General features: G+C 48.3%; 1 protein-coding gene across 1 annotated transcript; it reads left to right on the forward strand.

Annotated features, from left to right (window-relative positions):
• The first annotated feature begins 871 nt into the window (after positions 1–871).
• AHNAK2 (AHNAK nucleoprotein 2) lies at positions 872–10,758 on the forward strand. The gene is given in 11 exon segments (XM_064713631.1): positions 872–1,098; positions 1,100–1,212; positions 1,215–1,253; positions 1,256–1,325; positions 1,327–1,478; positions 1,481–1,595; positions 1,597–1,671; positions 1,673–1,824; positions 1,827–1,844; positions 1,847–1,879; positions 1,882–10,758. Coding segments are annotated over 11 exon segments (9,723 nt in total). The 3' UTR covers positions 10,611–10,758.
• The last annotated feature ends 4,959 nt before the right edge of the window (positions 10,759–15,717 follow it).

Consider the following 15,717-nt stretch of genomic DNA (forward strand, 5'->3'; position numbering starts at 1 on the left):
GGCACCAAGACCAAGACGGCAAGTCAAGATGCCCAAGTTCGGCATGCCTTCCTTTGGCTGGTCCAGCAGCAGAGGGCCAAGGGCACCGTGCCGCCGAGTGGACGTCACGTCCCGGAGCCCAGGTGACGGGCCTTCCGGAACCGCCGAAGGGAGGTGACCCTGCCCGCGGCCGATATCCAACGCCCGTGTGGAGGTGACCGTGGAGACGGGCACGGAACAGCAGGGGTGAGAAAGGCCGATTCAAGACCCGACGTCAAGTGCCAGCGTCAAGCTGCCCAAAGTCAAAGGCCCCAGCACAGGCGCCTGCCAAGGCCGAGGTCTCGGCCCAAAGGCCTGGGGCGAAGTCGCCCTGCAGGGCCCGAGGCCGAAGCCAGCCTGGAGGTGGCCGCGGCAAACGGAGGGCGCGGCAGAAAACACCATGCCCAAAGTCAAGGGCCCAGCGTGGTCATATCTCCAAGCCACCATCAAGCTCCCAAACTGAGGCACAGCTCAGCCTCCCGCAGCAGAGCTCAAGGCCACCGACATCACCGTCACGGCCCCCGATGTCAAGCTGCCCTCCGTTGAAGGCTCCCTACGAGCTCCAGGCCCCACGTAGATGTCAAAGCTCCCTCGCCGAGGCAAGCTGGACTGAAGGCACGGCCTGAAAGGCAAGCTCAAGATGCCCAAATTTGACAAGCCCAAATTCACAGTCCCTCCCCAAGGCCGAGGTGCCCACAGCTGAGGTCAGCCTGCCCAGCGCTGAGGTGAGCTGCCGTCCCGCCACCGCACGGCCTCACTGCCGGGGCGCTGGCGTGAAGCTGGAGAAGCCCTCCCTCAAGATGCCCAAAGCTGACATCAAAGCTCCCAAGGTGACGTCACCTGCCCTCCGTCGATGTCACTTCCACAAGCCAGCGTCGACCTGCAGGCGCCCGAGGCCAGCCTTAGTCTTGAAGGAGAAGCCAAAGTCCCAGAGAAGGAGGTCACCAAGACCAAGGACGGCAAGTTCAAGATGCCCAAGTTCGCATGCCTCCTTTGGCTGGTCCAGCAGCAGAGAGCCAAGGCACCGTGCGCCGAGGTGGACGTCAGCGTCCCGGAGCCTCAGGTGACGGGCCTTCCGGAACCGCGAAGTGGAGGTGACCCTGCCCGCGGCCGATATCCAAGCGCCCGGTGTGGAGGTGACCGTGGAGACGGGCACGTACAGCAGAGGTGAGAAAGGCCGATTCAAGATGCCCGACTCAAGATGCCCAGCGTCAAGCTGCCCAAAGTCAAAGGTCCCCAGCACAGGTCAGCCTGCCCAAGGCCGAGGTCTCGCTGCCCAAAGGCCTGGAGGGCGAAGTCGCCCTGCAGGCCCCGAGCCGAAGCCAGCCTGGAGGTGGCCGCTGGCAAAGCGGAGGGCGGCGGCATGAAAATACACATGCCCAAAGTCAAGGTGCCCAGCGTGGTCTTCTCCAAGCCCACCATCAAGTCTCCCAAACTGGAGGCAGACGTCAGCCTCCCGCAGCAGAGCTCAAGGCCACCGACATCACCGTCACGCCCCCGATGTCAAGCTGCCCTCCGTTGAAGGCCCCTCGAGCTCCAGCGCCCGACGTAGATGTCAAAGCTCCCTCCGCGAGGCAAGCCTGGAAGAGGCCTGAAAGGCAAGCTCAAGATGCCCAAATTTGACAAGCCCAAATTCACAGTCTCCTCCCCCAAGCCGAGGGCCCACAGCTGAGGTCAGCCTGCCCAGCGCTGAGGTTGAGCTGCCGTCCGCCACCGTCACGGCCTCAGCCGAGGGCGCTGGCGTGAAGCGGAGAAGCCCTCCCTCAGATGCCCAAGCTGACATCAAAGCTCCCAAGGTGGACGTACCTGGCCCTCCGTCGATGTCACTCTCCACAAGCCAGCGTCGACCTGCAGGCGCCCGAGCCAGCCTTAGTCTTGAAGGAGAAGCCAAAGTCCCAGAGAAGGAGGTCACCAAGACCAAGGACGGCAAGTTCAAGATGCCCAAGTTCGGCATGCCTTCCTTTGGCTGGTCCAGCAGCAGAGAGGCCAAGGGCACCGTGGCCGCCGAGGTGGACGTCAGCGTCCCGGAGCCTCAGGTGACGGTGCCTTCCGGAACCGCCGAAGTGGAGGTGACCCTGCCCGCGGCCGATATCCAAGCGCCCGGTGTGGAGGTGACCGTGGAGACGGGCACGGTAGCAGCAGAGGGTGAGAAAGGCCGATTCAAGATGCCCGACGTCAAGATGCCCAGCGTCAAGCTGCCCAAAGTCAAAGGTCCCCAGGCACAGGTCAGCCTGCCCAAGGCCGAGGTCTCGCTGCCCAAAGGCCTGGAGGGCGAAGTCGCCCTGCAGGGCCCCGAGGCCGAAGCCAGCCTGGAGGTGGCCGCTGGCAAAGCGGAGGGCGGCGGCATGAAAATACACATGCCCAAAGTCAAGGTGCCCAGCGTGGTCTTCTCCAAGCCCACCATCAAGTCTCCCAAACTGGAGGCAGACGTCAGCCTCCCGCAGGCAGAGCTCAAGGCCACCGACATCACCGTCACGGCCCCCGATGTCAAGCTGCCCTCCGTTGAAGGCTCCCTCGAGCTCCAGGCGCCCGACGTAGATGTCAAAGCTCCCTCCGCCGAGGGCAAGCTGGAGCTGAAAGGCAAGCTCAAGATGCCCAAATTTGACAAGCCCAAATTCACAGTCTCCATCCCCAAGGCCGAGGTGCCCACAGCCGAGGTCAGCCTGCCCAGCGCTGAGGTTGAGCTGCCGTCCGCCACCGTCACGGCCTCAGCCGAGGGCGCTGGCGTGAAGCTGGAGAAGCCCTCCCTCAAGATGCCCAAAGCTGACATCAAAGCTCCCAAGGTGGACGTCACTCTGCCCTCCGTCGATGTCACTCTTCCACAAGCCAGCGTCGACCTGCAGGCGCCCGAGGCCAGCCTTAGTCTTGAAGGAGAAGCCAAAGTCCCAGAGAAGGAGGTCACCAAGACCAAGGACGGCAAGTTCAAGATGCCCAAGTTCGGCATGCCTTCCTTTGGCTGGTCCAGCAGCAGAGAGGCCAAGGGCACCGTGGCCGCCGAGGTGGACGTCAGCGTCCCGGAGCCTCAGGTGACGGTGCCTTCCGGAACCGCCGAAGTGGAGGTGACCCTGCCCGCGGCCGATATCCAAGCGCCCGGTGTGGAGGTGACCGTGGAGACGGGCACGGTAGCAGCAGAGGGTGAGAAAGGCCGATTCAAGATGCCCGACGTCAAGATGCCCAGCGTCAAGCTGCCCAAAGTCAAAGGTCCCCAGGCACAGGTCAGCCTGCCCAAGGCCGAGGTCTCGCTGCCCAAAGGCCTGGAGGGCGAAGTCGCCCTGCAGGGCCCCGAGGCCGAAGCCAGCCTGGAGGTGGCCGCTGGCAAAGCGGAGGGCGGCGGCATGAAAATACACATGCCCAAAGTCAAGGTGCCCAGCGTGGTCTTCTCCAAGCCCACCATCAAGTCTCCCAAACTGGAGGCAGACGTCAGCCTCCCGCAGGCAGAGCTCAAGGCCACCGACATCACCGTCACGGCCCCCGATGTCAAGCTGCCCTCCGTTGAAGGCTCCCTCGAGCTCCAGGCGCCCGACGTAGATGTCAAAGCTCCCTCCGCCGAGGGCAAGCTGGAGCTGGAAGGCACGGGCCTGAAAGGCAAGCTCAAGATGCCCAAATTTGACAAGCCCAAATTCACAGTCTCCTCCCCCAAGGCCGAGGTGCCCACAGCTGAGGTCAGCCTGCCCAGCGCTGAGGTTGAGCTGCCGTCCGCCACCGTCACGGCCTCAGCCGAGGGCGCTGGCGTGAAGCTGGAGAAGCCCTCCCTCAAGATGCCCAAAGCTGACATCAAAGCTCCCAAGGTGGACGTCACTCTGCCCTCCGTCGATGTCACTCTTCCACAGGCCAGCGTCGACCTGCAGGCGCCTGAGGCCAGCCTTAGTCTTGAAGGAGAAGCCAGAGTCCCAGAGAAGGAGGTCACCAAGACCAAGGACGGCAAGTTCAAGATGCCCAAGTTCGGCATGCCTTCCTTTGGCTGGTCCAGCAGCAGAGAGGCCAAGGGCACCGTGGCCGCCGAGGTGGACGTCAGCGTCCCGGAGCCTCAGGTGACGGTGCCTTCCGGAACCGCCGAAGTGGAGGTGACCCTGCCCGCGGCCGATATCCAAGCGCCCGGTGTGGAGGTGACCGTGGAGACGGGCACGGTAGCAGCAGAGGGTGAGAAAGGCCGATTCAAGATGCCCGACGTCAAGATGCCCAGCGTCAAGCTGCCCAAAGTCAAAGGTCCCCAGGCACAGGTCAGCCTGCCCAAGGCCGAGGTCTCGCTGCCCAAAGGCCTGGAGGGCGAAGTCGCCCTGCAGGGCCCCGAGGCCGAAGCCAGCCTGGAGGTGGCCGCTGGCAAAGCGGAGGGCGGCGGCATGAAAATACACATGCCCAAAGTCAAGGTGCCCAGCGTGGTCTTCTCCAAGCCCACCATCAAGTCTCCCAAACTGGAGGCAGACGTCAGCCTCCCGCAGGCAGAGCTCAAGGCCACCGACATCACCGTCACGGCCCCCGATGTCAAGCTGCCCTCCGTTGAAGGCTCCCTCGAGCTCCAGGCGCCCGACGTAGATGTCAAAGCTCCCTCCGCCGAGGGCAAGCTGGAGCTGGAAGGCACGGGCCTGAAAGGCAAGCTCAAGATGCCCAAATTTGACAAGCCCAAATTCACAGTCTCCTCCCCCAAGGCCGAGGTGCCCACAGCTGAGGTCAGCCTGCCCAGCGCTGAGGTTGAGCTGCCGTCCGCCACCGTCACGGCCTCAGCCGAGGGCGCTGGCGTGAAGCTGGAGAAGCCCTCCCTCAAGATGCCCAAAGCTGACATCAAAGCTCCCAAGGTGGACGTCACTCTGCCCTCCGTCGATGTCACTCTTCCACAAGCCAGCGTCGACCTGCAGGCGCCCGAGGCCAGCCTTAGTCTTGAAGGAGAAGCCAAAGTCCCAGAGAAGGAGGTCACCAAGACCAAGGACGGCAAGTTCAAGATGCCCAAGTTCGGCATGCCTTCCTTTGGCTGGTCCAGCAGCAGAGAGGCCAAGGGCACCGTGGCCGCCGAGGTGGACGTCAGCGTCCCGGAGCCTCAGGTGACGGTGCCTTCTGGAACCGCCGAAGTGGATGTTACATTTTCTGAGTCTGAGATCCAAGCACCAAGCTTTGATGTTTCCCTAGATTCTTCTTCTTATAAAGAGGAGGAAGCTGGTAAATCTAAAACTTCTCTGTTTAAAATGCCTAAAATTTCTCTTTCTAAAACTTTCAAACCTCATGCACAAAGCCAATCTGGATATGATGTTTCTGTTTCTGAAACTCTTTGTTATCCTTCAACTGAGGAAGCGTCTTCTGTTCCTTCTGAGAGTGTTGAACGTAAACATGTTTCTGATGTTAAGGGGGTGAGTGCATCTAAAAGTGCTAAATTCAGAGTTCCCAGCATTGGTTTCTCTAAATCTGAAGTGACTTCATCTAAAATTGATCTGGAGTCCTCATTACAAAAGGGGGATATTACTCTTACTAAATACCTAATTAATTTAACAGAATCGGAATCAAAAATAGCACCTCTTGCTGATGAAAATCTTTCAGATTTTGAAATTTTAAATGAAGATGGTTCTGAGGAGCAAGGATGTTTAAAGCTAGAGGGCAAAACCACATCTGCTGAAATATCTTTGGTTGACACAGATGTCACAGTTAAAATTCCTAAATTCCGAAAACCAAAATTCAGAATTCGATCTAAGGGAAAAGCATCTGAAAGTGACATTGGTTCCAACGTGGAAACTGAAATTTCCAAGGGAAGGATAACATCTGATATGACTGGTCCTGATATTGAGAAACCAGCTCAAATATCTGATGCCCATCTTGGTGTAAAGTTGCATAAGCCTTCACTTGAAGTTGTTCTGGACGCACCAACAATGGATCCAAATCTCTCACCCATGGAGGTTACCTTGCCAAACTTAGAAGCAGAAATCCATGGCCCAGATTTAGAGGGCAAGGCAGAACAGGAAGTAGTTACAGGAGAAAAGAGCACTGAGGAGAAAGAAAACAAATTTAAATCATCAAAATTCAAACTGCCTTCATTTAGGTGGTCCCCAAAGAAAGAAGCTATTGCTCCTTCTCATGTTGAGGAACATCTGGAAGGACCCACTTTGTCTACCTTATCTGGAGACATGGAATCTGAATTAGCTTTTCCTACTCCTGAGAATCAATACCTTCATGAAGAATTTGATACAACAGAAAAAGATGGTGAAAAGGCCAAAACAAAGAAGTCCCAATTTACCATGCCAAAGATCTCATTCCCTAAAATTAAGGGTCCGAAAGTACAGGTCTCTCTGCCTGTAGTGGAAACTGATGTTTCTGGACCCAAACCAGAAAAAGAAGGTGTTTCTGTTCAGAAATCTGAAAAAGGAAGTAGTGGAGAAGTTACAGGACTGGGCATAAAAGTGCCTAAAGTTACAGTCCCAACTTCAGAATTTTCCAAACCAGAAGCCAAAACTCCCAAAATAGAGATGGATATTAGCATTCCTACAGGTGAGGTCAAAGTTCCTACCTGTGAAGGAGATGATCTGACACTGAAATCAGCTGCTGCTAGTGCCAGCCTCCCCACCTCAGATATTAAGTTGATACCTGAAGGTTCACTTGAGGTGAAAAGTCCTGACATAAGTGTTGAAAGAACATCAAGTGAAATTGCTGTGGGTGATGTAGAGATAAAAGCTGAAGGTTCTGAAGGGAAAACAAAAATGTCTAAATTCCAAATGCCAAAGGTAGGAATTACACTTTCTAAAGGGAAAGGGTCAGAAAAGGATGTTGGCCAATCCAAATCAGAAGTCAAGGTTCCCCAACTAAAAGCAACAGTAGAAATATCTGACATTGCTGTTGAAGCACCAGACTTGAAGGTAGAATGTGGCACAGAAACAAGGACTTACAGTCCTGAAGCCAAAATTACCAAAACTGACAGTAAGACATCAGAGGCTGATGTTCACCTCCCATCGGCTGACATTCCTATTCTAAAAACACAGAGTGATATTCAGGATTCAGATGCAGCAGTAAAGATCAAGGGGGAAATAAATCAAGATAGAGATGGAGAAGAGAAAGAAGGACATTTCAAAATGCCCAAATTCAAACTTCCATCCTTCAGTTGGTCACCAAAGAAGGAAGCTAGTGTTAAATCTGATTCTGAAGCAAATTTGGAAGACCAAAAGCTTGCTGTCATGTCAAGCAGAATAGACACAGAAGTGAAAGAAACTGCAACTGATGATCAAGGTAGTGGGCCAGACCTTGATCTGGAAATATCTGCAGGAAAAGTTGAACAAAAAAGTCCAGTTAAAAAGCCTCAATTTGTCATGCCTAAAATTTCACTCTCCAAGATCAAGGTTCCAAAATCTCAAAAAGTTGAAGCTGATGCTACTCTTCCTAAAAGAGAAATAGAGGGTGATGATTCTATTAAGATACCTGATATAGAAAAATGTCATCCTGAAGGGACTGATGAAGGGGCACAAATCAACATAAAACTTGCTGACACTACGGTCCACACTCTGGCGTTTTCCAGAGTAGAAACTGAGGCCTCTAAAACTGAAATAACAGTCAGCTCAGCAAAGATTGATGCTTCTTTGACTCCCTCAGAGGGGAGTTTTCAACAGGTTGACTTAAAAATAAGTTCTACCAATGAATGTAACATTCAAAAAACAGGTACTAAGCTCCCCAAAGAAGAAGCTTCAGGTGATTTGAAGAGCGCTGATGTATTAACAGAAAGCTCATCAGTTGTGGATGGAAGAAAAGTGAAACTGGAAGGTCCTGAAGGGAAGATTAAAATGCCCAAATTCCAGAAGGCAAAGTTTGGAATCTCCCGAACAAAAGGGAAAGTCCCAGAGACAGAGATCAGCTCTCCAAAAATAGAAGCTGAGCTACCCCAGCTAAGAACAACAAATGAAATTGCTGACATTGCTGTGGGAGTTCCAGCATCAGAACTTATATCTGTCATGTCAGATTCTGGAGTAGTTGATGGTAAGATAAAAACACCCCAAGCTCTGACAGGTGGCATTGAAGATGCAAAGGTAGACATAAGCACCAAACCACAGACAGAAGGGGTTAGTGAGAGTCTTCAGGAGAAGGAAATCAAATTAAAAGAACATGAAATAAAAGCTGAAGAAGTTCAGACTGAAGAACATCAAGGATGGTTTAAAATGCCCAAATTCAGAATACCTGGATTTGGCAGGTCATCCTTAAAGGAAAAGAAAAGTGATGCCGATATTGAAAGAAGTATGGAAAAAGCTCAGGCAACTATTCCTTCTGCTAAAGTACAAACTGAAACAAGTGCTCCTGAAAATACCTTCTCATTACCACACGCAGTTGCTGAAATTACTATTGGAAAAGAAGGGATTCAAAAATTAGAAGATTCTGTGAAGAGTTCTAATATTAGCTTGCCAAAGATTGAAGGAGATATTTCATTATCCACAGAAAGAACAGACAGTAGAGTGAGTATTCCAAAACCTGAAACTTACGCAGACGTAGTTAAGCGCAGTGCTGAAGGACATACTTCAGAAATCACAGTGTCTGCAGCAGAATTGTCTAAATCATACCCAAGCACTTCAGAAACTGACAAAGACAAGAGTTCAACACATAGGTTTCCTACGTGTACTCTGACGTCTCCAGAGCATAAAGGCAAATCACAGGTTATAAGTGTCCCAAAGGTAGAAAGTTCCATGAAGTTAGAGACATCAGGGGTAGGATGCAAGCCATCATCAGCTGAAATGACTCTGGATGCAATACAGAAGAAAATAGATGTTAATCTTCCAAAGGAAGAGCTAGATATTCAAAACAAAGAGGCAGCAATTAAAAAAGGAAATATAAAGGGGGAGGTGAAAATCACAGGAAAAGACAGTGAAGAAAGTCAATTAAAAAGGACTACGTGTGAATGGTCTAGAGGAAAAGGCTCAGAAGATGGTACTTATGTTACTGCTAAGATGGAAGATCTAAAGGTGGAAGTTCCAACATTGAAGACGGATGTAAAAATTACTGGAGTAGATCCTGAAATGAAATTTCGAGTGAAGAGTGTTGAAAAGGATGTGTCTGCAGGAGTGGAAGTGCAAGTAGAAGACAGAGCAGAAACAAGTACAATTAAAGCATACAAGTTTAAGATTCCAAGGTTTGGAATGTTGCATTCTGAAATCAAGGGGTTTGAAGATGATACCAATTTGCCAAAGTCAGAAGCTGATTCAGCACCTAAAAGTGAAAGAGGCACAGCAGAAATGCAGTTACAAAAAATAGAAGGATCAATTGGCCTGAAAAGTCCAGGTCTAGATTGTATAGAAACGTCTGCCAGAGTAACAGGGGAAACAGTGGACCAAACACAAGGTGTTCCAGAAGTAAGTGTAAGAATTCCCAAACTAAAAATACCAAGATTCACTTTCAGAACTCCCCCAATTGAGGCTGATGTTTTACTGTCAAAAGTAGTAACAGATCCAAAGGGATCTAGTACTGACATTGAAATAGTGCAACTGCAAGCAAGCTCTGCTATCCCTGAAGAAACAGCAGGAGCTGTAGAGGCGGGTATTCAAAAAGCAAAAAGCAAAATTATGACACTGACTGAACCTGACATTAAAACAGCCCAAATGACAGCTACCATAGAGTCCTCCCTTTCAAGTGCAGGGCAAGACATTCATTGGTCTTACATAGAGGGCCAAGAAGTAAGTGAAAAAGTGGAACCTGAACATGTTGCTATTGAGCGGTGTGAGATTTACACTACTGAAATAGTGAAAGAGTCAGAGATTCTGTCATCAGAGGTCAAAACTGCTACTTTGGGATTCTCACTGCTCAAGGCCAAGTTGCCTGAATCTCACAGTGATTTAGACGTGCAAGTCCAGCAGCCATCTCCAACAGGAGATGCATCAGTGAGAAAACCGACAGGTGCTGGTGAAAGCTTTGGAGTAGCAGCACAGGGAAATGGCAGTGCTGAGCTTAAACTATCTGACAAACCACACCGTGGGTCTGAAGAATCTAGAGGAAAAGTAAGTCTGTCAAAGTTAAAAACATCTGCTGCTGAAGTAAAAGGTTCCAGTAAACTTGATGAGAGTTTTCCTGGTAAATCACCAGAGGGAATAACTGAAGCTCCTCTCTCTGAAGAAGATGTAGTTGAAGCAGTGGAAGGTGAAGAAAAAGACATAACCAATGAGAAAGAAAAGACTGATAGTAAAAGATCTCCTGGAAGATTTAAATTTTGGCTTCCAAGTATTGGCTTTTCATCTTCTGGGGATGAAACAAGCATAGATGCAAAAGCAGAAATAAAAAAATCAGTTCCAGAAGACGTGAAACCCGCTGACACATCAGATGATTCCTCTAAGCAGGCTGAAAAAGCTGGATGGTTTAGATTTCCCAAACTTGGTTTCACATCTCCTTCCAAAAAGGCTAAGTCTGTTGACAAAGAAGAGGTGGGTCATAAAGAGGGGACACTCTCAGATGAAGATAGCCCAACAGATAAGCCAGATGTGTTTTTTGATGCACAAGAAAGCTTATCACCTAAGGAAATAGGAGAAGGTGAAAAAGCTGAAATTGATGGCGCCTCATCTATTGTGACATCTTCAGCAAGAACTGAACTAATCTTGTTGGAGGAAGAAAAAGATAGTAAATCTAATATTGTTGGAGATACAGCCAAATGAAGGTTGTATTTTCTCAATCCTCAATGAAAGCAAAATCATCCACAGAAGAGAATGTTTTCCTAATTTTCTACTTACTGAAAATTAAAAGCCAAGGTTGGTATTCATGTAAACACTTGAACAAATTTTCAAGTACATGGATGTACTAGATTGTACACTAATAAAAATAACGATTTCTTCATATCTACCCCAAGGGCAACAATTATGACAGGTGCAGATGGGCCCATAGGTTGAACAAAGTCAAAGTAGATACCAGAACCATGAAAGTAAATCATTGAAAGGCTCAACGATACCAAAAGACTTGTTAAAGAGGCTTCTCAAAACACACCAGTCATATTTAGATTACTGATTATTTCCAGAATGGGCTCTAAACTAGTATTATGAGAACTATACTTACCTGTTTAGATTTTGGAACTTTCTAATCTACTTTTGCTTTTTCATTAAAATATTTTTTTCTTTATTTCAGCTAAGATAGTATGTATATTCCACAAACATTTTAAAATATAAAATAAAAATTAAATATTAGTGTAGAGAGACTAATGCTTTGCCTCTTCCTCTCTTTTCATTTTTTTATTCTTGTGGCAGGTCATATTTAGCCTTACAATAATTTAAAAAAAAGAACAGCAAAAACCAACAGAATAATTTCAAGACCAAAAAATGTGTAACTAAATCATGTTTGTAAGATACCAGAATAAAACATGCTTACAAAGAATATTATTCAAATGTGGATAAATAAATTTTAATGTATATACTTATGGGATAGTTAAATGCTTAGAAAGATCCACCACACTGAGGTGGAATTGCCTCAGAGATTTTCTGGGAAAGGAGGTGTATATAATTATTTGCTCCTTTGTTTATATTAACGCTTCTCTCAAATGCACTTTGAAAACCGGGGTGTGTATGTGACAGCCTTCACATGTACCATTAAAACACTGACTGTATTCTTAATTCACAATAAACTCACTATATGAATAATAACTTGAGTAGCGTGAGTTACTGACATTTCTCATTTGGAAAATCCCAGCTTAAATTTGTAAAAGTTTGCAGGTACTTCATGTACTTAATGACAGCACAGTTCCTTAATGGAGTAATGTAAAGTAAAGTAAAAAAGGGTAATGGAGACTTTTCATTCAAAGTTGAATCATAGAGTATGTTGAGTCAGAAGGAACCTGTCAGGATCCTTGAATCCCACTCCTGGCCCTGCACAGGACACCCCAAGACTCCCTCCATGTGTGTGAGAGCATTGTACAAAGGCTGCTTGAACTCTGTCAGGCTTGGAGCTGTGTCTGCTGCCCTGGGGAGTCTGTCCCAGTGCTCAAACACCCTTTGGGTGAAAAACCTTTTCCTAACATCCATCCTAAGTCCCTCATGACTCAGCTCCAGCCATTTCCCCAGGTCCCTTCACTGGCCATGAGAATTAAGAGGTTGGCACCTGCCCCTCTGCTGCCCCTCATGAGGATTTGAAGGCCACACTGAGCTCTCCCCTCAGTCTCCTCCAGGCTGGACAAACCAAGTGACTTCAGCCACTCCTCATACAGCTTCCCCTCCAGACCTTTCATCATCCCTGTGGCCTCCTTTGGACACTCTCTAATGCCTTTATTTTTGTTGTGGCACCCAAAACTGCTCACAGAACTCCAGACAAGGCTGCCCCAGTGCAGAGCAGAGCAGGACAATCCCCTCAAATACAAAAACATTTTCCCAGGACACTTTACTCACTAGTTTCCTGAGCAACCTGAAGTCAGCTCTCCTCCTGTCCAGAGCTGAAGTTTTGCTGTCCCTTTTCCTCCTGTCAACAGAGATTTTAAACTCAATTTCTCTGTGGCCTCTTTGGCCAAGATGGCTGCAATCACCACTTCACTCACAAGATCCTCTCTCGTGAGGAGAGGATGACAAGTGCAGACATGCTTCATTATAGTAGTTTTCTCTCATTTCTCCATGTTCTTCTTAGTACAGGAAGGCAGACACAGCAAAACACTTAGGAAACGGGTTGTAAGTGAAGTGCACTTGGCTGTCTAACCATCTGTAGATTAAGATGTTCTTCATTTCTTCTCTTCTTCTTATCACAGAATCACAGAATGTTAAGGGGACAGAAGGAACCTTAAAGATCATCCATCTAACCCCCTGCCATGGGCAGGGATGCCTTCTACTGGCCCAGCTTGCTCAGATCCCAGTCCAGCCTGGCCTTGAACACTGCCAGAGATGGGGCAGCCACAGCTGCTCTGGGCAACCTGTGCCAGGGCCTCAGCAGCATCACAGTAAAGAATTTTTCCTTATATCTTATCTAACCCTGCTTCACTTAAAAAACATTTAGAATAGAACAGACCATGATAGAATAGTTAATTGAAAGGGGCCCACAATGATCATTCAGTCCAATTGCTCAACCACTTAAGGGATGACCAAAACATGGAAAAAACATTGAGGTTATTAAGGGCATTGTCCAAATGCTTGTGGCATTGAACACTTCTCAAGACCAGCCTGGTTTAGTGCTTGGCCTCTCTCGTGGTAAGGAAATATTTCCTAGTGTCAAGTTTGAACCTCCCCATATGCAACTTTTAATTATTCCCACACATCCTAACACTGGATACCAGAAAGAAGGAACTGGCAGCTCTTTTCCACTTCCCCTGTTCAGGAAGCTGCACCACCACAATCGACCCTGCAACTAAAGCTGACTTTTTTGGGCCTCTGCAGAGAGCCCATGGCCCATGAACTATCCCCTAAGGATTGTGGAGATATTAACAACTGTCAAGAAATTAAGTGTAATCCTGATATGGCATAAATGGTAGATGAAAGGTTTTTCCCAGTACCTGGATTAAAGCAACAAAGGTATGTTTTATCTGTAAAAACTGGGAAAGGAAAATCATGGGTAATGGCAGGAAAAAATGTGAACAGATGATACTAAAGTTTTGTGGTGAGGTTTTGTTTTGAGGTGACTTTGTGGTCATGTCAGTACTCATAACCCATGGAGCCAGCTAGGTTCTGCCTTGCTGTCTCCTGCACTGCTGTTGCAGCACTGTAGGCACAAGGCACTGCACCAAACCAAGAGCTTCCAGAGGTGATCCTGCTGGGAGAGCAATGCAGCAGCTCCTCCTGAAAGGCACTGCAGTAAAGCAGAGCCAATTCTCACACCTTGTACTCCTTCATCACGCAGGTACCTGATGTGAGCTGATCAGAGGAGAGTATCCATGCTCAAGAGCCAAAACAGTGACCTTTTCTGGACATAAATAAACCAATACTGGCAAAAATCTAAACAGCCTACAATCAGACTAGAAAATTACAAAGTATCCTGAGCCAGAAGGCACTCACAAAGTCCAGCTCCTGGCTCCACACAGTACAACACCAAGAATCACACCACATCTCCAAGAGTGTAGTTCAAATGCTTCTTAATGTGACAACTTTCCTGGGGAGTCTTTCCACTGCCCAACCACCCTCTGGGTTAAGAACCTTTTTCCAATAGCCAATCTGCCCAAAGATTATGCTAATAAATGCCACTGGAGGACCCAGGATACATTTGGTACAGTCCTTAGCTTGGAGAAATCACAATCTAAACAAAAGAGATAAGTAAGAGATTAATGGATAAGGACTATTATTAACCCTGTTTCATAAATAGAAAAGAATTGAGACTCAAAGCCTGGTTATAACTTACATGTCTAGTAGAAAACAAATACATAAGAATCAAGGTGTGAACAGGCTTCAAAAATCTTACAAGAAACCAGGGAAATACTCCCAAGTTCCTCTTAGATCCAGTTCATTGTATTAACTGTAAACTCCCCCCTCACCTTCCCATATGTAGAGGAAAACCAACAGTGAAGTCAGTAGAGAAAATAGAAGAGCTCTCTCCTAAGCATCCATTTTTCTTTTATAAGCCAAACCTTAACCCACCTGAGGTTTATATGGCCATAAGAGAAATTCTGCCACCTTATCCAGAAACTCTGTCCCACTGAAAAACTAATCCAGCACTGTCAGATTTGAGCTCCCGAGTAGGAGAGAAGGAAGTTTTCGTCTTCCTCCTGCAATGTCTATCCCTGCCAAAATAGAAAACACAGCTTGGAGTGCCATCTAGAGGAGTGTGCTCCTCTACAGGAAACTCTTTTGTTGGTTGAAGATGTAACGCCTAAGATTTTCAAACTAGCTCTTGTTAGGAAATAGGGGATGAGAGCACGAAAAGCACCAGCATGTTCCTCAGTATTTTGGCATGTATGTGAATACTCTCAAAATTTCAATGATATCTGTACATGTAACTACATGTCTTAGAAAATCTGCCACAGTAACAAGAACATTTATTTGTAATGATGGATAAAATACTCCAAGGAATCTTGAAAATGTCTGAAGAGATAGCTAAAGAGCAGCCTGGAAACCAAAAAACACAACATTGATGGGGTCATCTCTAAAAATCCTTATTTGTGTGTGGATTTTTGTGTCTGCACAGCCCTGGCAAGGCTCATGGAGCTCCAGCCCAGTGTCACTCACAGCTGGAGCACGAGCCCTGCTCTCCTTTCCTGTCCCCTCAGGAAGGCACCCAGGGCAGAGATGTAGTGGATGCGGATACCAGGCACCAGATGGCTCAGGGCTGTGGTCCCCGAGTGACTGCAGGAGGCAGGGCAGCCCAGAGACACAGCACTGCTCAGGGCCAGCACCAGGGCAGCCCAGAAGGAGCAAGGAGCCTCTCCAAGCACTGCCCACAGCACAGGTAGGATGCCCCAGCCACAACAGCACCCATGGAGCAGCTTTGCCCTGCTCCCCATCCTGTTTGCTGCACAGGACTGACACGCAGACATCCAAACACTCCCAGACTCTTCAGGTTCCAGGGCAGCTGAGTTGGAAACTGGCCCCAAAGTTAAATCCCAGGCATTTATCTCTAGCAGCTAGCCTCAACACTTAGAAACAGGTAATCTCGAATTTCTTCAACCAACATTAATCCCTGTGTCTCTAATTTCTAAATGCTTTTAAAAATCTACCCTTCCTATTGTGGGTGATCATTATACATGGCTAAAAAGTTAAGGTGGCCAGGAGTTTTTAAAAAATGTTTAAACACATGTAAGCAAACACTGTTAATGGAACTTTTAGGTTGAAATATATAGTTTCTAAAGATAAAATAGCAGAGCAATAATGA

This window comes from Zonotrichia leucophrys, chromosome 5, assembly GCF_028769735.1.
Source record: "Zonotrichia leucophrys gambelii isolate GWCS_2022_RI chromosome 5, RI_Zleu_2.0, whole genome shotgun sequence".
Lineage (NCBI taxonomy): Eukaryota > Metazoa > Chordata > Aves > Passeriformes > Passerellidae > Zonotrichia > Zonotrichia leucophrys.